This window comes from Antedon mediterranea, chromosome 1 (genome assembly GCF_964355755.1).
Source record: "Antedon mediterranea chromosome 1, ecAntMedi1.1, whole genome shotgun sequence".
Classification (NCBI taxonomy): Eukaryota; Metazoa; Echinodermata; class Crinoidea; order Comatulida; family Antedonidae; genus Antedon; species Antedon mediterranea.
The window spans coordinates 21,737,724-21,764,094 of NC_092670.1; the positions used below are offsets into that span (position 1 = coordinate 21,737,724).

Genomic DNA, 26,371 nt, shown 5'->3' on the forward strand with positions numbered 1-26,371 from the left:
TTGTGAATATTATTATTATTTGTTTAATTTGAAACTAAAATGTATGGCATCTGTAGAAAAACGATTTTTCGATAGAGTGATCGATTCGTTACTGTAAGACTAGTTTCATTACAATGCAGGACGGATACTCTTAGTCTGGGTTCCAGACGGAGTTTTGTCTTAATATTAGTAAAAAGATAAATATTTTGGCACATATGGCGTTTCATACGTATACTAAAAAAAAAACAAAAAACAAATAAAAAAAAAGAAGATAATACAGACTTGGGGTAAGTCTAGGATACTCTATGTCTAAGGGATAATACAAGGGATAAATATAAGAATATGTCTAAGGGATAAATATGTCTAAGGGATAAATATGTCTAAGGGATAAATATGTCTAAGGGATAAATATGTCTAAGGGATAAATATGTCTAAGGGATAAATATGTCTAAGGGATAAATATGTCTAAGGGATAAATATGTCTAAGGGATAAATATGTCTAAGGGATAAATATGTCTAAGGGATAAATATGTCTAAGGGATAATACAAGGGATAAATATAAGAAGCAAACATAAGAACATCTTTGCAAACTGCGAATAAAATAGTGAGGCATAATTATGCCTACTTATAGTTACTACAACATGTAGAGTACTACTACTAAATAGAATAAAGATCATTCTTAATTCAGTTTCGATAATAGCTAGATATTTACTTCTGAATGTTATCGCGATTACATCAAGAAGGTGGCGTTGCTACTGATATGCCTTGCCTCCAATTGTTTGGTAATATCACAATAATATTAATAATAATGATAATTTAGATTAGAAATCTTAAATTCCATAAAACATCTTCAAATGACGCTACAAAATATATTTAAATTTAACAATAAGATATTTCAATAAGTTACGATTCATAATAAAAAGCATGAATGACAATGAAATAGTCAAGGAAAAATGACAAGATATTTAAATTTAACAATAAGATATTTCATACAAATAAAAATACCCCATGACAGGATTAAAATTGAGCTTAAAAAAGAAAAATGACGCTACAAGATATTTAAATTTAACGACAAGATATTTCATAAAAAGTTAAAATGACCCATGACAGGATTAAAATTGAGCTTAATTACAATATGATTCATTATAAAAAGCATGAATGACAAGAAATAGTCAAGGAAAAATGACAAGATATTTAAATTTAACAATAAGATATTTCATAAAAAGTTGAAATAACCCATGACAGGATTAAAATTGAGCTTTTTTACAATACAATGTGACAATTAAAAAGTTATGATTCATTATAAAAGCATGAAAAAAAATGAGATACGGTATAGTCAAGTAACAATGACGCTACAAGATATTTGAATTTAACAACAAAATATTTCATAAAAAGTTAAAATGACCCATGACAGGACTAAAATATAGCTTAATTACAGTACAATGTGAACATTAAAAAGTTACGATTCATTATAAAAAGCTAAATAAAAATGAGATAGTCAAGGAAAAATGACGCTACAAGATTTAAATTTAACAATAATGTATTTGATAAAAAGTTAAAATAACCCATGACAGGATTAAAATTGAGTTTAATTACAAAAACACTTGATTTAATTTATTCACAAAACGCAAGAATAAAATGAAATACAACAGAACCCCTTATTTGGGAAACCTCTAATTAAGGAACACTTTTCCTATGAAACGAACAAGAAGAATGTTTTAACCTTCTGTCATTGTAAGGGCTACTGTATATTTATATACATATATAAATAAATAAAATAATAGCAGAAAACTTGGTTACTTCATTGTTTTAATCACTACAACTACAATCACTTCTATTAAGCACTATGAGACAACTGTGTCACTTATGTTTTATATTTCACCTGAAGATTGCGGCCAGCTACATGCTGGTCGTACGAAACAAATTTGTAGTGATTAAAACAATGAAGTAACCAAGTTTTCTGCTGTTATTTTATTTATTTATGCTCTACCTTGGTATTGAGCACTCTATCCTAACGGTCTGATAATTTCAACCTGAGTATATATATATATATATATATGACGTTATCCAAATTCCTTCACTTGCACTGATGAAGGGCTAGTGTTGCCCGAAAGCTCTGCTAACTTTTCTGGCTGTTTACTCTATCGTTTTGATTTAGCTTTTCGCTTTTTATTTTTGTATCTCCATTGAGATCCAGCCACTGATACCCACAGCATTGTCATTTTTTTCAGTAATTTGCCTTTGGATTTATATATATATATATAAACACAATTCTCGGCGTGGTACGGTTGGAACACAACTAGTCCTCAGTTGTACGCACGCGCACCAGAGATCAAATTGATACGCCCTCATCTATAATTCAGTATATTTATTCACTAAGCGGGATCTCGAGAGATACTTTTATATATATATATAAACACAACAGGCATAAAAATAAATTCCAAACCACCCGGTGATACACTGAAAATTATTTAATTAATTTTTGAAACGATAAAGATGAGGAAATCTGTGAGAATGAGAAAATGTCGCCCCAACCGAGACTCGAACTCGGACCGTCTGCTTGATATGCAGTTGCCCTAACCATTAGACCACTGAGGCTTTCATCTCATCATGGAGTAAAGAATATTACTCCATGATCTCATGGTATTGTTCTTTAACTCGATCGGATAACGACCCTTTAACATTCTCGGCGTGGTACGGTTGGAACACAACTAATCCTCAGTTGTACGCACGCGCACCAGAGATCAAATTGATACGCCCTCGTCTATAATTCAGTATAATTTATTCACTAAGCGGGATCTCGAGAGATACTTTTATATAATATAAACACAATAGGCATAGAAATAAATTCCATATGTATTTGTTATATCTTTGTTAATTTTGTATTTTTATATAGTTTATTTTATTTACTGTTTGTATTGTTTGAGGGTCCCTAATGATCAGCTTTGCTGGATAGATCACCCTCATAAAATATTGTTGAAATAAATAAAAATTAAAAAAACACTATGTATGGAAAGCCCCTATTGAGGGGACACCCCTGTTAAGAGGACACTTGGTGGGTTCCTAATATGTTTCTTAATAATAGGGGTTCTACTGTAATAAAGAAATACTCTTAATCATTCATAGGGCTAATTTCAAAATCTACTTGGGTGTTATCTTTCATCATTTTCAAATGACAACGATGCTTGTAAAAAAATCCCGTACAGTCCGATTTCTCTAGACACATTATGGCACATCTCGTACTACTCCCGTTTGTGTCCCGAATCAAACCAATGAGTCTTTCAGACGACCGCCGCATGAAAACTATTGGAAAACAACGAAAGTCATTATTTACATTTCTGCAGTAACTAATGAAATAGTATTAAAGAATACTCTCTGCACATTGTATTATCGTAGTGTTAGTCAAGAACAACATTATTATTTCTATCTGTACATCGATAATCGTCTTCACTCGTCGGTGCTGTTCGAGTTGAATCCCGACGAGACGAGTCGTCTTGAGATAGCGTCGGGCGTAGTTTTTAGGTCGTCGTGAAAACTTTAAACACACAACCTTGCACCGTTCATTATTGGTTTGGACACGTTCCAAATCTAAACATTACCTAAGCATCTGTTTAGATATATTTTCTGGCTAATTATTTTAATGAGCAAAGTGTAGTGAATTACGTGTAGGCTTACTTACATTGAGACTTCTTGGTGGTTTTACAAACTCGTGAACTGATTCCTCGTATCACTAAAATGATCAAATTTGTTACAATTACAATATTACTTTTCATTCATTTAGGCGTATTGCCTGCCTTTGTTAAGTGCTTAGTTTGGTAAAATTAAGTAAATATGATTACAAAAAAAAATTTCTTTTATATCTGAAATTATTAGCATGATAAATATATTTGGATGGATAATGGTTCTTGGATCCCGTGATGCCATTAAACGGTAAAATTTAAAAGTAGGATTATTAGTAAATAAAGTATAGGTATACATTCTTTTCTGATTTCTTGGTAACGAGAGCAAATAATAACAAAATGATATTCAACTTCATTTATATTACATATTTTACATAACCTATTACTGCGTTTTGGTGGTTATAGGCTATAAGTTGCATAACACTCCCCCGTAGTATTAGTGGTTGACCCTCACATAAGAGTCGCCCAAAGAATCGCTCAAAGTTGTTGCTACTTGTGTATTAACGAAGAAGCTAATTTTTAGAAGTACTTGCATTTGACTGAAAAAAGAACATCCTTCTCATATCCATGAGTTTGTCTGGCGCCACCGACGTTTTGTGGGCAACAACCGTTCAGATCAACGCGTATAATGTGGTCACCATTCGCTGAATATACATAGATATATTTCCCGAGAATAATCAGATCAGCTGGATTGCGTAAGTCTGGAAAGGAGGTCGACGCTATTATCATCTGAACGCTGGTGAAATTAGTAGTATCACAAGCATAAATAGCATCTGTGTCCTCTCGAGCCCAATAAAGCCGTGAACCTGATGAAATATTATAAGTAAACGTTAACTGATGGTATAACATCTGAACATCCTGGACATGGTTTCAGGGTCTTTACACACCTGTTCCGGTCCGGCGCCGGAAAATCCAATCAATCGAATGTTTCGTTTTCATATTTAACTAATCCGTGCAATTGGGCAACCTAAAAGGCAACAACTCGTGAAATTCGGTAACCTGGGATTCGGTAACCCGGTATTCGGCAACTGACAACCCATGAAATCAATTCGGCAAAACTCGGGATTCGAAAACTTAAGATTTGACACTACCTAACCCACGGAATTCGCCAACTCAATATTCAGCAATACAGGAAATAAATAAGATTTAAAAGATGGCTTACACTAGTTCATACTTACCTGTTGAATCTAATGCCAGACCAGTAAACTGTGTAGTCGATATTAGAAGTTCAAATTCAGTTATTGTGGTGTTCATAGGAAACCGATATAACCCGACATTGAATGCACCGAAAAAGATGTACCTAAGTAAAAACAAAGTGATAGGCCTAAATAATAACAAGTTGTAGGAATAGAGAGTATCATATTTGTGGTGGGTATGTTATTAGTTTGTGCACTGTTTGTTTGTAACATCATTATTTTCTAGTTTATATATTATATAAATCCAAAGGCAATTTACTGAATATTGACAATGCTGTGGGTATCAGTGGCTGGATGTTAATGGAGACACACAATAAAATAAGCAAAACGCTAAATTAAACAGTCAGCTAAATTAACAGAGCTTTCGGGCAATACTAGCCCTTCATCAGTGCAAGTCTATCTATAGGCCTATATTAGATATATACTAACTGGTTATGCTGATCAATTTCTAAGTCAATAATATCATAGTGTGTATGTTTTAATATTAAGAGGTTGTCTCCTGTGTCCAAGTTGTATATACGCATCTCTCTGTCATCTCTACTGTTGTAGTACAAGTGCCGTTTTTCACCATCAATCGCCATAGAATAAGTATCTAAATAAAGTAAAAAACATAATAATATTGATAATACGGATTTTATTAGTCGTGGCAAAACTGTTATTCCTCACTACAAAAATGCCTGAATTCACTTTGTTACTGCATATAATGTTCTCGGAGAGTATTTCAAGTGCTGAAGTCCATAAAATGTTATTGAGTTTAACTTTGCAGTAATAATGTAGTACAGGACTACAGTATCATAAAATCACTGACTCGCTATGTTTTCATGTTAAACAAATTTCGATTCAAACCCATCGTCACACTAAACTAAACCTTTCTTAATATTTTGTTGAACCATTATTGAAAAAAAAAACCTGAATTTAATCTTAAATAACAAATTCAAGACAAATTTATTTGGAACTCGGATATTAAATAGTGATAGCCAATGTCTAAATACGATAGTAGCTAAATATCTTAAGTTGGCCTACTTACATTAAGGGCGCCGTTAAAAATATTGCTAATTAGTCCCGAACGGCGCCCCGTATACTTACATGGTCCTGACACTGCTATTTCGTGTATAATGCTTCCATCCAAGCGCGTTCTGTATATTCCTCTATCCCCGTTTTTCACGGAATAGTACACAAAGTCTTCTACGTGATCATAAGCTAAACCTCTCATATATATATCGTCATGTAGTTGAAGTAAGTTGTTAGTGATATTCAATGGTTGATTTTCAGACTCTAAACACGTGTAGTAGACAGACTTTTCGTCCAATGTTGTCGACAATACCATGTATTCTGTTAACATTTAAATAGAGAAAATTAATTTATCATGGTCATGATCATGATCATCATCATTAGTGGAAATCATCATTTCCTTTTATTGTCATTTGCATATACAGTAAAACAAAATATACATAGAAATTGTGTTTGCTCTGAGATGCAAACTACAGATATAAATAACAAAAAAAAACATCACATCACTCTCGTACGGTTTCCCAACTAGCATTCAGTGCCCGAATGGCAGCTGGATAGAAGCTGTTGCGAAACCTATTAGTACAAGAAGTAATGGACCGGTAACATCTACCGCTACGTAAATAACATCTCAAATACAATAATTATGCATGGGATGACTTGAATCTAGCAATATACATGCAATGAAAGATGAAACCAAATGAAATTATTTGTCCCATTTCACGAATATAAAACATTCATTATTTGTTTTATACACATCTATTCGAGAATTTGGAGCAATGTTGACGGCTTACACTACAGGGTGATGTTCAAACGTTTAGCGTTCCGGTTCCTCACTGTTGTTTCACAACAAGAATAATGCACTCTGACGTAGAGTTTAATAGTATGGCTATTTAACATTATGTGACCCACAATCCTCCAATCAAATGACAAGAATCTATTCAGGTTTGTTATAAAGTAAGAATAATAATCGCCTTTTGCATTCCGAGATTAATATATCATCATCAAGAATTAAGGCGTATCTTTTCAAAGTAAAAGACGAAATGATATACCGTATATACACAATTTAAACACATTTCCCAGTATTTTGTTATATTTCGTTTTAAGTCACACATACGAAGCGATAACAATTCATCATCTTTTATAGCGCACTTAACAAGACTTCTAAAATCAGAGCGATCATTGGTCAGTGTTGTGCGTAGACTTTTTTTCTTTTCGTGTCATTCTCTGTTACAGTTTTCAACATTAATATATATTTTTGTTAAAGGTTCATGCAAAATACAGTATAAAAGTACAGTGTAATAGATAATCATTTGATTGCTAAAAGCATTGTATTGAATTAAGAGCGTTATTAGCATACCTGTACTGAACCCTTTTCTTGCACAATTAAGAAGTAGAATTGTGGTAACGATAGATGAATACTTTGCCATTACACAAACTTTCTGTCAAAAATAATTTATAAACTTTGGCAAATATTTGTAGATATTTGAAGAAAAAAAATGATTATTTAATTTTATGTGACGCATTACGTACCTGGAATCAGATTTATCAAACTTGCTTATAAAAAAACAAGAAAAAAAACTTAACCACATATATTTTGTGCATGTTGTTTCTTTAATCTTTCATAATCTTTCTATAATTTAAGTTTGATCAATAATACAAAGCAGTTTTTCTATAGTTAGTTGAAACTAATAAAAATACTGAAAAAATATTGATAAATACTATAGCCGACCGTACTTACTGTTGCTGTATCGTACTTACTGTTGCTGTATCGTACTTACTGTTGCTGTACCGTACCTACTGTTTCTGTACCGTACTTACTGTTGCTGTACCGTACTTACTGTTGCTGTACCGTACTTACTGTTGCTTTACCGTACTTACTGTTGCTGTACCGTACTTACTGTTGCTGTATCGTACTTACTGTTGCTGTACCGTACCTACTGTTGCTGTATCGTACCTACTGTTGCTGTACCGTACTTACTGTTGCTTTGCCGTACTTACTGTTGCTTTGCCGTACTTACTGTTGCTGTACCGTACTTACTGTTGCTGTACCGTACTTACTGTTGCTGTACCGTACTTACTGTTGCTGTACCGTACTTACTGTTGCTGTACCGTACTTACTGTTGCTGTATCGTACTTACTGTTGCTGTACCGTACCTACTGTTTCTGTACCGTACTTACTGTTGCTGTACCGTACTTACTGTTGCTGTACCGTACTTACTGTTGCTTTACCGTACTTACTGTTGCTGTACCGTACTTACTGTTGCTGTATCGTACTTACTGTTGCTGTACCGTACTTACTGTTGCTTTACCGTACTTACTGTTGCTGTACCGTACTTACTGTTGCTGTATCGTACTTACTGTTGCTGTACCGTACCTACTGTTGCTGTATCGTACCTACTGTTGCTGTACCGTACTTACTGTTGCTTTGCCGTACTTACTGTTGCTTTGCCGTACTTACTGTTGCTGTACCGTACTTACTGTTGCTGTACCGTACTTACTGTTGCTGTACCGTACTTACTGTTGCTGTACCGTACTTACTGTTGCTGTACCGTACTTACTGTTGCTGTACCGTACCTACTGTTGCTGTACCGTACTTACTGTTGCTGTATCGTACTTACTGTTGCTGTACCGTACTTACTGTTGCTGTACCGTACTTACTGTTGCTGTACCGTACTTACTGTTGCTGTACCGTACTTACTGTTGCTGTACCGTACTTACTGTTGCTGTACCATACTTACTGTTGCTGTACCGTACTTACTGTTGCTGTACCGTACTTACTGTTGCTGATGTATCGTACTTACTGTTGCTGTACCGTACTTACTGTTGCTGTACCGTACTTACTGTTGCTGTACCGTACCTACTGTTGCTGTACCGTACTTACTGTTGCTGTACCGTACTTACTGTTGCTGTACCGTACTTACTGTTGCTGTACCGTACTTACTGTTGCTTTACCGTACTTACTGTTGCTGTACCGTACTTACTGTTGCTGTACCGTACTTACTGTTGCTGTACCGTACTTACTGTTGCTGTACCGTACTTACTGTTGCTGTACCGTACTTACTGTTGCTTTACCGTACTTACTGTTGCTGTACCGTACTTACTGTTGCTGTACCGTACTTACTGTTGCTGTACCGTACTTACTATTGCTGTACCGTACTTACTGTTGCAGTACCGTACCTACTGTTGCTGTACCGTACTTACTGTTGCTGTACCGTACCTACTGTTGCTGTACCGTACTTACTGTTGCTGTACCGTACTTACTGTTGCTGTACCGTACTTACTGTTGCTGTACCTACTGTTGCTGTACCGTACTTACTGTTGCTGTACCGTACTTACTGTTGCTGTACCGTACTTACTGTTGCTTTACCGTACTTACTGTTGCTGTACCGTACTTACTGTTGCTGTACCGTACTTACTGTTGCTGTACCGTACTTACTATTGCTGTACCGTACTTACTGTTGCTGTACCGTACTTACTGTTGCTGTACCTTAGTTGCCTTTACTCCGTATACTGCTCCTTTTGTTCACGTTTCAACTGTATATATAACAATACTTTTATTTCTTGTGTTGATTGTAGATCTACTTATCGTAATGATTCGATTATCAATATCTAGTTAGGTCATTTGCGATATATTTCAAGAAATAGAAAACTTTTTTTTTTTATATTATGGCGTGATGATCAATATTTTTTAATCAGTTTATGTAACTTCAATAAGTGTAAAAATGAGCTAATATTACATTTATTGATAACATTATACACACTCAGTTAATTAGATTAAGAATTTTGGATGAAGAAAATAAGTCTACGCATTTTATTCACGTTCAACTGTATATATTACAATACTATTATTTCTTGAGTTGATTAGATCTACTTTATATATCCTAATAATTCGATTATCAATATATCTAGTTAGGTCACTTGCGAGAGGCTACATTTCAGAAGAAATAAAAAAAATGTCATGAAAACATGACTAATCTCTTTTTGATATTATGGCGTGATGATCAATATTTTTTAATCAGTTTATGTAACTTCAATAGTGTCAAAATGAGCTAATATTACATTTATAGATAACATTACACACTCAGTTAATTACATTTTCCAATTTTGGATGAAGAAATTATGAAGTAGCATTATTGTAGTATGAGGAATGCCTCGAGGTATGTTGTTTATTAAACCAAAAACTAAATTAATTTTTTGATATGTGCATAAATAGATCACATAGAAGTTGTTCTGTTGATTTCTTCAAAACAGAGTAGGCGCATTCCCTTCGTTTCGCTGCAGACATCTCAACATTTCTCTTCGGCTGTAGACCTACTCATCATCACTCTCTTTTATTGCAGACATACTCTTCTACATTCCTCTTTCCTGCAGACCTATTCTTCAACATTCTTGCTGCATATACACTTCTAACAATCCTCTTTTGATACAGACCTACTCTTCTACATTTCTCTTTGCTGCAGACGGGGCTGTAGACCTACTCTTCAACAGTCTTTGCTGCAGACCTCTCTTCTACATTTCTCTTTGCTGCAGACGGGGCTGTAGACCTACTCTTCAACAGTCTTTGCTGCAGACCTCTCTTCTACATTTCTCTTTGCTGTAGACCTACTCTTAAACAGTCTTTGCTGCAGACCTCTCTTCTACATTTCTCTTTGCTGCAGACGGGGCTGTAGACCTACTCTTCAACAGTCTTTGCTGCAGACCTCTCTTCTACATTTCTCTTTGCTGTAGACCTACTCTTAAACAGTCTTTGCTGCAGACCTCTCTTCTACATTTCTCTTTGCTGCAGACGGGGCTGCAGACCTACTCTTCAACAGTCTTTGCTGCAAACCTCTCTTTTACATTTCTCTTTGCTACAGACGGGGCTGTAGACCTACTCTTCTACATTTCTCTTTGCTGCAGACGGGGCTGTAGACCTACTCTTCAACAGTCTTTGCTGCAGATCTCTCTTCTACATTCCTCTCTTCTTGCAGACCTACTCTGTCATCACCTAAACGTTCATCTTCTGCTCAGGCATATGTTTACACATCCCTCATCTGGTCGGGTCAGGACGCACCTTACACTACCTCTTACATCACCATTCACAAAGCATATTATCATCATTCCTGCTTCACCATCACTCACAGTCTTCTCCATCATCTTTAGTTCTACGGCGTAACATATTGATCATCATAAATGCTTGTCTGTTAAAAATAAATATTTTTTATTATTGATCTGTCTTTTTGGAAAAACCGTTATGATAAGCCGCAACAAAACGGCGAGTGCCATTTATCCACCAAACAGTCGATATGATGGCAGTACTTTGGCAGTAGGGCCTACTGTATTTTTGACAGAAAAGAATTACCTGACACTGTTCTCCAGTCCACTCTTCGTTGCAAACACAGTTAATCCGTTCGTCGTCTAGGATACACGTTCCAGCATGCAGACATGGTTGTTGATCACATGACGTATACGGATCGAACTTTAATGCATTACCTAGAAAATCATAATAATTAATGATTACTTATTTGGACCAACCTGGAAAGTATGTATGTAAATCATAACAAATTAAAGTAAGTGTGGTTTCCCAAAGGATGGATATTCTTGATAACGTTTATATAGCGCTATTTCGTGTTCAACAACATTCTAGTACACCGGGGTTTCGTCTCGAAAGATTAATTATGTATAGTGTGAATGCAGGGAACTTACGAACTTCACAACGTATCCCAGTCCATGGCGCTAAGCAGACGCATTCCACTACGTCATTTACAATAACGCAAGAACCTCCGTTCACACAAGTCTCTTCAATGCATATGTACGTGTTCGATGTGAACCCACCTTTAATATTATCCAAACAAATGTGCATTTATTGAAATATATCGTATTACAAATCATATGTTTTACCGGTAAGAAAAAAAGCTATTTTAAAAATGTAAACGATAATGGATAAGATGAGAAAATCTGCGAGAAAAACAATTTTCTGCTTGATAGGCAGACATATGCTATTATTAGACCAGATTCACACCTACAACACAAATTTAATATGTAAAACGCTGTTACGCACGTATACGTATGCGCCGATACAACTACGTAATCGTGACGCGATTCAGCAAGATTACCACAGACTTGTTCCGAAATTTTACATCGATGTGAATCAGGTAGTACAGCATTGATTTTTATAGTACTGTACGTCCATACTATCCCAGACAATAAAATATTGTAAATAAATTACGAATTATTTTTTTTTAATGAGAAAGACCAACCTTGGAACACGGTAAATAACATAAAATTCAAAGCTACCAACGTTGGAACCATCGTCTCAGAAAATATTAGGTACAGGTAGAATAGCTTCTACAGTCTCCAAGGCAAAACCAAATACTGTGAACGTACGTAAAACTAACCTGTATACTTTACACACAATTTATGACAAATACAAAGATTGCAATCAATATTATTATTAGTATTACAATGTCTGTATTTATAATCGCACATTATTGTTATTTAAATGAATCAACACAAAACAATACCATTTTATGGCAGTAGAATATTTTAATAAATTTATAAAGCCTAAAGCTCAAGTAAACAAGGCCATTTTTGTGCAACAATACTTATATTTACTCGATACATTTTTCTTTTTAGCTCTATGCCTGATCAGATTTCCAATTAGTACAAATAGTATGATTATTTAGAGATTCAGCTTCTATTGAGAGAGTATCTTCTATTATCATCGCTACCATCATCGCTATCATCATTGCTATCATCATCGATCTAAAACAAGATTCACAAGAATAATGTACACACTGTGTTGCAGATATCCAACAGGTAGGAATTATACTGCGTGTACTGTTACAAATCTCAGATGTACTAGCGATTGATAATAATAAATTGTCGCTTATCATTGGTGAACTTCCGTGTGCTGCATCTCTAGTGGAAACCACGCTTTAGAGAGGGCCCTAATAGAAACACACTATTGTACCTAGAATAATTTCTTTATGGTGAAATAAAGTGTGTGCTGAATACTCGTATCGTACTATATCATCACTAAATGAAAGCCCCGCTTACAATTCTCATCATCATTACAAATCTCAAGCATTATTATTATTCTAAATTTGAACATCAATAAACAATTTCACATAATCTAAATTTTTCCCAAAATATATGCGTGGCAATTAGCTGGATCAACTAAAAAATGAAATAGGTATTTAAGTAAAAAAATATATTTAAAATTGTTCCCTAATTTGGTAGCACAGTAAAACTAAATTATGCATTGATTCCCTTTTCATGGTAATAAGACACTATTGTATTCCCAAATACTTTTAACATCTGGATCACTTAATAATGAATTACTTTAAATTGCTACTGATATCTCTTCTTGGAAAAGACTAATTTAGGAACAAATTAAATTACATAACTAAACGAAACGAATTCCCATAAATTATATTCATCCCAGTAAAAACTATGTACGGTGTATTTCTTCTTGGAAGACACTATTTTTAAAGAACATCTTTGCCCGGAAGAGGGAACTTAACAGCAAATGTTTCCACCTCGTCCCGCAATGTTGCGATTTTCTTTTGATACGTCTCCGATTCCATAGTTGCTATGAACTCCTTTAGCAGAGGACCAGAAGCAGCCTTGATTTCCAGTGCAATAGATATGCCTGGAAGAAAACAAACAATTTATTTAATGCTTCTCAATAAATATGAAAACACTCTGAGTGAAGCACTTAAAATATTATATCAAGCAAAACTATATTCGGAGAGGAGGGCTCAATAGGTAATATTTTGGTCCATGATAAAAGAATACAGAGGGCATGCTATTTAATATCTCATATAGAAGATACAGGTAAGTCATATTTTAATATAAGCTTTTGTGACGTGAAAATCTATAAGCATGTTCTGTAAGTATATACCTAACAATCAAAACCATATAGCTATAGTGCTAACAATCAAAGTAAGTACTATACTTAGCAAAATTCTATTTTGCCACGTAAAAACACAAACAATAATATTCATTATAAATAACATAAGACAGGGCAATCAAAAAGTGAATTAAATCATGGTCGGGTGTTAAACAGTAACCAAGTTAAATAAAAATGTTGATATTCAATATATGTACATTGTAGGAGCATAAAACATCAAGACAAATAACTTAAGCGCTGTCTATAAAATGTGACATGCCCAAATACGGTAGTGATAATATGCCCAAACAGGGTAGTGATATGCCCAAATATGGCAGTGATATGACATCATCATGTCCATGTATGAGCACATCACATTTTTTGTCGCATAAAGTTTGATGAAGATTGATGTATCCCTTAGTAGATAGGAATAATCTTGACAATGATAACCTAAGGGCATGGGTTCAATTCTTGATCTAGTCCATTACCAACATTTCCAAACACCCCCACCCCACCGAGACCCAAATAATTTTGTTTAAAAAACCCTTACCTTTATCAATGAAATCAACAACTTTTTCAAAGTCTGCTGCCTTGAGATTACGCGACGTCAAAGCCGGCGTACCAAACCTCAAGCCGCTTGGTCGGAGGGCGCTCTTATCCCCTGGACATGTGTTCTTGTTACAAGCAATTGAGATTTCTTCCAGAACCTTATCTGCTCGGTTTCCATCCAAACCCTTCGAGCGAAGATCCAATAAAAGAAGATGAGTATCTGTTCCACCTGCGGAAAGAGAGTTAAAGGTTGAGGTGAAAAAGAATGATTATTCACCATACCTTGAAGCGAAGCACCGTCGGAACAACAGGCACCACTACCGTGATGCTTGAAGACAGAAAGAACCTTGGATGTTGAGAACTACAAGGCTCGTGCGGCTGATCAATTTGGAGGGTGACTCTGACAACTAGTTGCAGGGGAAAGAATGAACTGACAAATGTCTAAAGCTAAAGTCAAATCTATGTGTTGTTAAGTATGCATCCCATATCATTGGAATTAAGCTTGTTTTAAAAAAGTGATTAAGAAAACACATTCTATATTGCAGGATTCTACTCATCCCATGCATAATGTATTTGAGGTGTTACGTAGCGGTAGACGTTACCGATCTATCATCTCTCGTACAAATATGTTTTGTAATAGCTTTTATCCAGCTGCCATTCGGGCACTGAATGCTTGTCAGTATACCGTACGAGAGGAATGTGACACTTTGTAATTGTTTTTGTTTTTCATTTATCTGTATTTGAGCAAACAAAATTTCTATTTTATAATATGCAAATGACAATGTATGAATGATTTGTCGTTTTGACTCAAAAGCTGACATTGAATACTGCAGACATACATTAAATGAAACCTATAAAGAATCTTGGGAGAACAACAAAAAATCAATATTTACCAGTGACGATATGATAGCCTCTATCCATGAGACATTTGGCCATTACACGGGCATTCTGTATAACCTCTTTGCCGTAAGCTTTGAATGATGGGTCCATGGTTTGTTTCAATGCCACTGCTACCCCTGCAATAGCATGGTTATGTGGTCCTCCTTGAAGGCCGGGGAACACTGCTTCATTTATGGGTTTCTCAAGATTGTACATCTCCTCATTTCCATTCTTCAATGTCCTTCGCACTCCTGATAAAGTAAACAATGTGTGAATAAATCAAACCCAGTATGGATTTTTAGCCTAAACTCGCTTTGAACCAAATCTGGGATTCTATAGCATCCTGCAGCAAATGCTACAATATGATTTGATATGATTATACTGCATTGTACCTATTTAGCAATCAATCAGTATGTATTGATTAAATATCAGACCTTGATTTAAAAGGAGCGCCATGGCGCTGACGCTCCTTGGCGCTCCTGAAAACGATCAAAGGAGCGCCTAAAATAGCGCTCCCCAACCTGTTACAGTGCGTCATAAAAATATATATAATGATAAGAATATTAACCCCGAATACAACACACAGTCTATATATAGTCGCGCAAACGATCTTTGTTATGGCTACCCCCGATAGGCTAGGCGCGCCTACGATCTTTGATGTTGCGAGAAAAATATCGTAGACAATTCATTCTAAATATAGTATCAGAACGTTCAATCGGTAGCTCAAAAAGACTGCCGTCAGAAGACCGTAATTATACAGACCTAGTTTTTTTGGTCACATGGCATGAAACGCGATACTCTCTGCTTTACCGCAACATTTCACATGTTTTTTTTTTAAACTCAGTATGTGAGGGTGGCTGCCGACGATAAACAGTAATTAAGATCGTGTACCTGGATTTTGTGTCACATGACATGAAACATAATACTCTCTCTGATCTTAATAACTGCTCACATGTTTTCCCCTCCAAATTCTGGTCGGGCCTTTTCTTATACACATGTCGCCTTTATGTTAAATCTTATAGTAATTAATATGGAATATATATTTATTTTGCATATATTTTGTTGGTGTCCTAGCCTAGGTGTCGTTGTTTTTATAATTCGCCAACCCAAGGTAGGATTAAATAATTTATAGTGTAGGCCGCCGAAACTAGACTAGATAGATAGCCTCGACTCTCTCTCTCTCTCTGCGTGAGCCGAGAGGTCCACGGACCCGATGTCGTCTCGTCGGCGGATTTCCATCCAAATTAGGATAACCGATGCGTAGGCCTAGCTAGGGTGGCTACAAAAATTGACGTCTACTATCTTTAGATAGGATTTTAATTAGCAAACAATACATTGTTTGTTTGCATTGTCCATGCTTCTAAAGGCGATGACAATGGTGTTTACTAACCCTACGAACCACCCTACGATCGACGCGTAGATAATTATCATAACAATACATCGTAGACTACGTTCAGAGAACAATGACCTACGATGAATTTTACGTGCGAGAGTACCATTTCCGGCCATCTAGAGGTGTCATTTATCAAAATTCGGCTCGCCACAGGCCCAACCATGGTGGGCCTGTGCCTCGAATACTTAATCAAAATAATGGCTCTCCTCAACATATTGAGGAGAGCCATTAGGAGCTCTCCTCTTATATTTATAAATCAAGGTCTGAAATATAAATAAATTAATGTTTCAGGACCTTTCAGCTTTTCAACCATACGCCACCTAAAATATACCAACTTTTACTCAATAATAATTCCTTTCATAATAATACAGTATCATAAAACAAAACATAAATTGTTTTAAAAAAATAAAATTCTGTGGTCTGTAATCAATACTTACAAAATAAAGCATTAAAAAACATACCTCTTCTGAAAAATATGATTCCAGCTCTTGGACCTCGTAGCGTTTTGTGGGTTGTACTGGTTACAATGTCACAGTAATCAAATGGGTTTGCAACTAGGCTGGCAGCTACTAGCCCACTGACGTGAGCCATATCGGCAAGCAAGAGGGCGTTGTTTTCATCTGCAATTTCACGCAATTTCGCATAGTCTAAATTCCTTGAATAGCAGCTGATGCCTAAAATTGTTGTATAAGATGCAAAAATTATATTACAATACAAATTTTTTTTTTCAGAAAGATTTTAAGGATAGATGGAGGTCTGATCTGGTCAGAAGTAGTGTTCCAAATCATTGAAGCTGAGCAACAATACCAAAAGAGGTTAGTAAAGGTAGTTTTCAAATGCAAGGGTCAACGACATGATGCATTTATTAATACATAGTACTGTAGATACATAAATACCATTATGTAAAACAGGTTATTCTCCAATTAAACATCCTGTAACTTGAATTCTCGCGACCTGTACAGTCTACAACTAACAATCATATAACTCTTAGGCTCTGTCAACACTAACACACTTTGAGAAGAAAAAAAACGTGATGTGCCCATATATGGACATGATGACATCACATCACTACCATATTTAGGCACATCACACTAGTTTCATAGTGTAGACAGAGCTTAACACATAATTTTTCTAGGCAATGTGAAAGGGGTATTAGCTTGAATGAGCCTTATTATTCAAATACATAAAATTCAAACAAAGAGATATAAAAAGAATAATTTTATGTTAAAAATATTTCTAGACAGCTGTTTACCAACCATCTGGGTAGATTCATAAAATAGTGATCATAAGAATAGTCATATCACAATACTCTATGTCTAATACCCACCAGCAATAATAAGTTTTGGGTGAAACAACTTGGCATTAACTTGCAACTGCTCGTAATCTATCAGTCCTGTCTGGGGGTCTACCTTATAAGGCATTGACTCAAAGAAGATGGACGTTGCCGACACTTTCCTTTTATCCGTCATGAAGCCATGTGATAAATGCCCTCCGTCAGGCAAGTCAAGCCCCATTATGCGGCCATGTGGTTCGACAAGTGCTGTGTACACGGCAAAGTTGGCAGGTGACCCTGAGTAGGGTTGTACATTGACACCCCATTTTTCGGCAGTTAAGCCAAATGCTTCACGAGCTCGGTTTTGACAGAGTGTTTCAAGTTCATCTATGAATTTAGTTCCTCCATAATATCTGCGAATGAAATAATAGAATTATATGAATTAATTTGTGGTGTCGCATCATGAATATAATAACAACAATGATTATGAATTATTATAATTAATAAATAATTTATCATTATAGTTATACAATGATTAGGTTGTCTTTGATATAAGGTATTGTAGACTGTTAATGATAGGGTTTCCTCTGATTATTTAAGCCTGCCTTGGTTGGGAGTTACAAATTAAACCACAAAATAACACCAGGCACACTAGACTTAAACGTTACCTTTTACACTCATCAAAGCCATAGCGGAGGAAAACACACAAGGCACAGATGCTTGAAATATAATTATCAATATAAAATAGGACGATCTGGGGAATTGGGGTGGGTATTGAAAATGTTTAATGTTAGACGAGGCGATCGCCTTTTCTGCCTCATGCTGGCTATGGCATTGCTCATTTGAAGTGTTCAAGGGGGAGGGAGGGGGGGAGGGAGAAGGAATCTCATGATTCATCAATACCTTGTTCCAGGGTATCCCTCAGAATATTTATTATTAAGACAAGATCCAAGAGCTTCCAGCACAGCTTTACTCGCAAAGTTCTCTGAAGCGATCAGTTCTAGGCCTCTTCGCTGTCTATCTTTTTCTTTTAGTATAATGTTGTAAATTTCTGGATCGTTCTGCTCCAATGGCTCATCACCGAACCATGCCTTTGAATCTCCGTTTGCCATTGTTGTGTCAGTTCCACAGATCTGCAATAGATTTAAAATGATTTTGTTTAATTTATTATCATTCTTTTTCTTTTATGATTATGTCATGCATGAATAAATATATTTTTAGGCCTAGGCCTAGCCCATCACAGGATTAGAGGAGGTGGACTAGCCTAGGCTAGGCCTAGGCTATATTAAGTTAGGTAACTCCATGATGGCCTATCTGTATATCTAGTAGCTAGGACTATCCTCTCTCAGTCTCAGGCTCCTACTCCATACCTAAAATCCTACCTCTTTCTGCTCAGTTTTGGCACGTTTCTTCAGTGGAGAAGATGTTGAGTTTATAAAGTCACCGTAGAATTTGATAACCAGCTGTACTGTGTAGTGGGTGTTTATTCTATTGCATTTATCTGATTGAAATCGTACGTAACGTACCGTGTCACTTCTCACATTTTCCATGTGTGGCGCGAAAATATTTAACTAAATAGCGCCACCTATCCAAATAAATTATCAAAACTTTATTTTGTTTTTCGTTTAAAAATTACTATAAATGTAGTGTTAGGCCTAGCTAGTAGTAGGTATCTGTTAAACAACAGCGTCAGGCATTAACACTATAGTTTAAAACTTTATATTAGAAACCATTAAATTTAATTACGGTCAATGAGATTAAATAACAAAATTGATTAGTTATACAGGTATGTTAACTGGAGAGATCATGGTATTTCTGTTTTAAATACTATAGTATTGCCTTGACCATTCGTCGTGTGTAGATTAATACAATAATTATTTATGTAACTGATTTAATCTACGTGTCGTAAGGCCAAATCGTGTTTCGTCCGTGTCGAAAAAATAATTAGATTAAAGAACCTAAAAAGACAAGACAAAGGAGAACAAACCATTTATGAACAAATGTCTTTAATATATTAATTATAGAAACTAACAAATACGATGTAAAAAAGACAATCAATTTATACCTCACAAAGAGGACTATACACTGTACAATCATTGTAATCAATATTATATAGGAAAGGAACAGAATGGCTCAGCTTTTGGGGCTATCCGGAAAATCTTCAATTGTCTCTTATTCTGTAAAGTTAGTAGTTTAAATGTTAAGACTTTGTATGTTTTAAACGATTTGCCAAATTCAAATAAATATCTAGCATTTACAACAACAAATGATTTTTTGAAATATAATAACCATATTCATAACTTTTTGTACTATGTTAGCATTATCAATATCTTTTATCAAAACACCTTGCCTTGGCTAGACCTAGGCCTAAATGATTTTTCCTGCTCGCGCCTACTTGAGCGCCCACCACTTCCTGCTTTAGTAGTAAACAATTCAACTGCCAATTTTCCCGCCGTTGTTCAGTATGCAAGTGTTTGTATTAAATAAATACCGCTACAAAACGTTACAAGATTTCTTTTTCTCGTTTGGTTTTAAAAGAATGGCATGTTTCATTGCATCGTAAAATACTTGATTTACTCCCTTCCCTGTGATGGCAGAACATTCAATGTATTCAAGAGCCCCAATTTCTTTCTGCATTTCTCGTCCCTAAAAAGACAGACAGAATGAACATTATTAATCTTCAAAAAAATGTATAAATCTGTGGATTGTTTCTCCCAAGGGACGTGAATACGTTTGAATTTGAATTGAATTTGGATTATTCAAAATACAATTTAAATGTTATTATATACTGTAGGTTTAATTTATCAATAAATAAAAATCGATCAAATATTTATTTAATTGAAAATCAACACATTGTTATACAAAATAATGTTTATAAGTTGAATAGGGAAAATATTTTAAAGGGTTTAGTCAACTTCAACGGATGACAATATTTCTTCTGTCTCACTGAACCGTATAAAAATCACGTGCTAAATCAACCAATCAAGTAGCAATACTTCGGGGTATTAACAAGATTATAGTTCAATGATAATATAGAAAAAGAAACCTTTGTGGTATAAACATATTCGTGCCCTTTGACCTTTGAGCTTGTATCATCGACCTTGAATAGGATATTTCATAACGTTATAACGATATATTCCTATATATCTGAAAACTGACCTGTTCTGTTGTTATAGCTTGATATTCGTCAGTGACTTTTGGCGTTCCATCTTCATTTTCTCTTAAGTCCAGCTTGGTTCCTACCAAGATGATTGGTGTATCAGGACGATGCTTACTTACCTCAGGATACCAAAATTCCCGTACGTTCGTTAATGAAGTTGTATTTGATAAATCGAAACAAATCAGAAAAACGTCCTAAAATATATAATAGGAATAGGAACACAAACACAAAGTGTATGCTATAATAAGACCCATATCAACCACCGATCGAAAACAGGGTACTAATTATTATTTCAAACACATTCAACAGGAAGGTAACTTGCATATTACCAAGAATGATGAACTATATTGTGCTCTAAACTATAAAGCCAGTGCAGTCTACACTTTATCGAACTTCTGTTTGCAAACTCCGAGATTTCCACTGTTTGGAAACTAGGATCACAAGCATCACATACCACAAATACTGGTTGATTCACAACTCTCTTGTCTTGACAAGTTAGTGAAACAGTGTGGTTATGTGAGATTCCGTTTTCGGACTTTTTCTGATGTCTATTTTTTATGCTATTTAGTGGTTTATTTTACATCAACATTTTCATTTTCACACTTGTGCTAAACAGTGCATGCATAGAGACTATTTGTATTTTGCGCTATATAAATGTAAAACCATTAAACCATCTCAGCAAAGTGTGTCAAGAATCAAACTCTGAGATTGTCAATGTAGATTCAGGAGTGCAGTAGGCCTCCAGCTAGCCCTTGAATTAACACTGGCACTTTCGGGATTGAACCATGGACCTTGGGATGGAAGGCAAGCATGTTAACCAGCGTGACAACTTACAGTGTTTGGGTAGGACAGTGGTCGTAGCCTATCGTAGTCTCCTCGAGTGCCTGTTGGATCCACTGCATCCATTTCCACATACTTTCCTTCAACATTCATGTCGTGTAAGTAGTTCTTAAACCTGTACATAAACAGAAAGCCTTTGTAAATTGACTGGGGTAATACTTTATTTGTAATTTGATGTAAAGAACAAATGGGAACAGAACACCGTTTTCTGCTGTGATAATTCAACGTGAATGAAAGGCTGGCAGCCCAAAAAAGGCTTGCCAGTGAGATTATCATTTGGTAAATGTTTGTGTTCTCAAAAGGCAAAGGGGGAACGGTTAAACCATGGAGGTATACCATGGTTAAACCAACCTGACATATTTAGAACAACTTACGGTGGTGGGGCATACGATTCTGGAAACGTTCCTTTGCACTCTCGAATAAAAAGACATGTTTTACCAACACCACTGAAAACACAAATGCAATGAAATTGGTGAAATTAGTACAGACGGAGTTTTGATTTAATATTACTGTATTAGTAAAAAGATAAATATTTTGGCACATATGGCGTTTCATGCGTATATAATACTTTTATGTAGTAAAATCGAGCTTAAAAGCTCGATTTCAGGTTCAGATAAACACCGAAAAGCCTCGAAATAACTACAAACTTGGGGCAAGTCTAATTTAGGACGTGCGTAGTTGTTTATAGGCTGTTTACATTATATTATAGGAAGAAGAAAGTAACATTCACAATAATAGAAAAATCAATTCAATAATGTTGTGATTTGCAGTCAAACTTGCCCCAAGTCAAATCTGTATTTATTGTCTTTTTTAAAGGTTAGTATAGTCAACTTAGTCGACGTTTGTTTGTTTTTTTTAATTCGAGCTAAAATATTATACGTATGAAACGCCATCTGCCAAAATATTGATCTTTTCACCAATATTAAGCAGTGCTACCTGTCTAACACATTATACTTATTAAGTTATGTGGTCAGGCCAACAATTATCGTATCGTAAATGAAACACAATGAAAGGTGTTCTTGTAAACCGACTTGTTGACATGATGATCTTGATCGGGATTAACAATGTTGTTATTTTTATTGTTATTGCGGAATAGGAATTAGAGCCTTATATCCGGGATGTAAAGGCCAACTCTAAGCTTAATGCATTATTTAAATCTGTTATATAACCATGGAGGATCCCTCCATTATAACCATGTACAAGTAAATGGTGGTGATTGTGTTTGATGCATACCTTGTTAGGCCTATATTATGAAAGTGTATTACTCAAATAAGTAGGCCCTATTATCTGTTGTGCGTGCAGAATCTGTGATAATTGACGAAGGTTTTTGATTAATAAATAAAGAAATTGTTGAAAAAATTAAATTTTAATTGTAAGCCTACATATGAAACAAGCATTACAACATTTTAAGACAGAATATTAGTTTTGAAAACAGCTTTATTTACATGCTTTTTTCTTTAATACTAAGATTTCGGTCCTTCGTCAGAGCCTAATTCTTTAAGTTACGTGGATCTCGTTATTTGGTAAGAATAGGTCAATTAAGTTGATGTCCTTACAGCTGAAAGGTAATTTGGCTAACACGATTGGATATCAAACACATCTTACTATATTACCTCTAACAAGTAACTTAAATACATATCTATAAATAGGTGAGATAAGGTCAAAGGTTATTAACATAGCGATGTGTTAACTAATGACACAAGTTAAAGAAGAATGCAATTAATGTAATTTGGAAATGAATATACTGGTGGTGTTTTAACCAACGGCAAAACGGTTACTAACGACAACAAACCAAAAACAGTAAATACAAAAATAACATTTTAAACAATGGGCTTGGTTGTTTTTAATTTAAAGTTCAGGAAACCAACTAAAACGAGATAGATTTAATTGTTCGAATTGTTAACTGATAGACTTCCTTGTAGTAATTCCTTTTTTATTTCTTCTACGTTGTCTTAACCACTTCACCGTTTAAATGTAGGCCTTGTGAAATACAAAATGGAAAGTTTGTTATAACCTGGTAGTAACTACATTATAATTAGGTCCCTTTGTAATAATTGATTCATAAGATCATAAGTAACCCACCCCAACTTTTCCGGTCAGCAATTCATAGCAAATAACAAAACAGTACGAATGTGTTTGAACTCTAACTTTATTTTATAAACTCAAAAACACTCAATCCTCCCCCTCTAAACGATTCATAATATATATATTTCCTCCATGATAAGATTGAGTCTTTTCCATTCACAGCTTCCAAACGTCTTAAATTTGTTATGTTACCGTATGTTATGCAACATTTCGATCAAAAGTGTGATTAATTTCTAAAAGTCTTACATCAAGCACTCAAATTAGACGCAATTTAGTCCTAACTAAACACCAATCTAAAAATGAAAACAATAAAAGCCCAACACCTTAGTTGCATTACTTCAAATCTACTTACTTATCACCTACAGAAACGCATTTTAGCTTGAAGATCTTCATTATTTAGGCCCCAAAGTTTTGCTCAGTTTAGTGGAAGTTGTCTACCTTTCTATATTCCATTGAATCATGCAATATGGAAGAGGAAATGTTGATACCACCTGATTTATTGTTCTTTGATACACCTTTGGTTAAGTCGATATACCGGTAACTTTATTAACGATTACTTGTGCCGCTTTATAAATAATTTCATTTCCGGACAGCATTTTCTTTACTGCCCTCAGGAGTTAATATTGCTAAAGTCTGATCTCCTGGCATGGATAGCAGTATGCAATATTTCAGCCAACAATAATTTTTGATCGAATGAACATTTCGCCGACGTGTTCGGTGGCGCACAAGATGAACTATCGCGATAATTCATTTTGCGTTCATTTCACATCAACTTAGAAAAAGTCTAATTCATACTCATTTATTTCACAAGATGTGTTTGTCTACTTTTAAAATACCTCAACTATTTTGGTACCGTATTTATTCGAATTAACGCTTCGCTTTGAATAAACGCCTTCCTCGAATAAACGCCCCTCATAAAACATCATTTTGAATAAACGCCCCTCGAATATACGCCCAGGGGACCTTTATTTATTTCCTCGAATAAACGCCCCGCCATATGCGTATAATTATACGCAATATTGTAGGCCTATTAGGCTACTCTATTTGTATTAGAATTCATTGATTGACAAGATCTACAATTTACCGAGCATTTTATAATTTTACTGTATTTTATCACTTCTTAATATTAGTTGTGTTGTATTTTTCATATCTAGAGGTATTTATTTGATTATACATGTTACCATATTACATAAACGCCTTCCTCGAATAAACGCACCCCCCCCCCCCCGCCCCTTAAAACCCTCCTCAACAATAAACGCCCCGGGGCGTTTATTCGAATAAATACGGTACGTATATCTTCTGTGTACTATATATCATACACAATATGGACACTGAAACATGAATTCGAAGTTATATCGCATGCATTATACACAAGATTTTAGTTTTCCCGTCACCATAATTCTTTCTAATATTAACTTATTTATAATTTCAACTTTCCAAGACTGTCAAATTTTAAAACTTGAATTAGATTCATATTAAACTCTGATTTTAACTGTGAGTAAAAGTATTCCAGTGCTTTATTGGAAAGTTTGATCATCTGAACTAAAATTTCACCATCCACATCCTTCATACAAGTAGTTAATTCCTCCATCTTGTTTTCAGTTAGCCATCTTTTTACTTCGTCTTTGGTCCAACTAGATACACTTTTGACACCACTGTCAGGACTATCACTTGGTTTTGGTGAAGTTAGTATTTCCCCGTCTGAAAAACAATTCAAAATAAAGTTACGATATTTCTTACTTTACTTAAAGGGTACCGGTATGTGAATGCATGGTACAGATACATTTTCATTGATACATTTACACTATCTGTATAAGATAAGACTCTTTATACCTTCTAATAGTTCTCTACTTCCAATTTCTTTCTGAATTTTTTTTAATTGCGCATTGAGTAAGGAGGTACATGTGACCCTGTAATGCTTCTTTGTACCGATGATAAAATCCAGCCATCCATCTAGTTTGTAATTCTCTTAAACAATAAGCGGGATTATTGTTTTTCTGTGCCTAAATGCATACGTTGCTTCTAGTGAAAATATAAAAAGACAACCTAATTTATAAAACATTTTAAATAGAATATTTGTTCTCACATAGTAGTTCATGTTTATTAGGTCAAAGGTCAATAACTTTACTTCCGGTCATTTTCTAACAAAATGTTGCATTACAATAAATATAAATATGTATGGTCTCAGCAATTTGAGACCATTTTTAAATTTCAATGACCAGCTATTTTTTAGATACAATGCAAGTCAAGGTCAAAGGTCAATAGTGCAGAAAAATAGCATTTCATATTACATTTCGTCAAAATGTTCCATTACAATGAATATAAATATATACGCTCCGAGTATTTTGATACCAATATCTTGTTGATAGACCAAAGGGATACGGAGGTAGGGCCAATTGGGCGCCATTTTGATCTTGGGGCTGTTTCCATGGTTACGGGATCGTGAAAATTTG

General features: G+C 35.0%; 2 protein-coding genes and 1 long non-coding RNA gene across 3 annotated transcripts; all 3 read right to left on the reverse strand.

Moving 5' to 3' along the window:
* Positions 1-2,659: 2,659 nt before the first annotated feature.
* On the reverse strand, positions 2,660-4,446 carry LOC140048065 (uncharacterized). Its single transcript, XR_011845048.1, has 3 exons — positions 4,193-4,446; positions 3,659-3,709; positions 2,660-3,282 (listed from the first exon to the last, which is right to left on the reverse strand). It is a non-coding gene; the product is annotated as an uncharacterized lncRNA (long non-coding RNA).
* Positions 4,447-12,230: 7,784 nt separating this feature from the next.
* LOC140062637 (serine hydroxymethyltransferase, cytosolic-like) lies at positions 12,231-19,373 on the reverse strand. The gene is made up of 7 exons (XM_072108942.1): positions 19,216-19,373; positions 18,737-18,966; positions 17,888-18,246; positions 17,022-17,234; positions 15,182-15,418; positions 14,290-14,517; positions 12,231-13,499 (listed from the first exon to the last, which is right to left on the reverse strand). Exons 2-7 carry the CDS (start codon positions 18,943-18,945, stop codon positions 13,336-13,338), a joined length of 1,410 nt encoding a protein of 469 aa, XP_071965043.1. The 5' UTR covers positions 18,946-18,966; positions 19,216-19,373; the 3' UTR covers positions 12,231-13,335.
* Positions 19,374-19,856: 483 nt separating this feature from the next.
* On the reverse strand, positions 19,857-25,096 carry LOC140048072 (ras-related protein ced-10-like). Its single transcript, XM_072093078.1, has 5 exons — positions 24,271-25,096; positions 22,208-22,279; positions 21,828-21,948; positions 20,993-21,187; positions 19,857-20,479 (listed from the first exon to the last, which is right to left on the reverse strand). Exons 1-5 carry the CDS (start codon positions 24,309-24,311, stop codon positions 20,327-20,329), a joined length of 582 nt encoding a protein of 193 aa, XP_071949179.1. The 5' UTR covers positions 24,312-25,096; the 3' UTR covers positions 19,857-20,326.
* Positions 25,097-26,371: the final 1,275 nt, after the last annotated feature.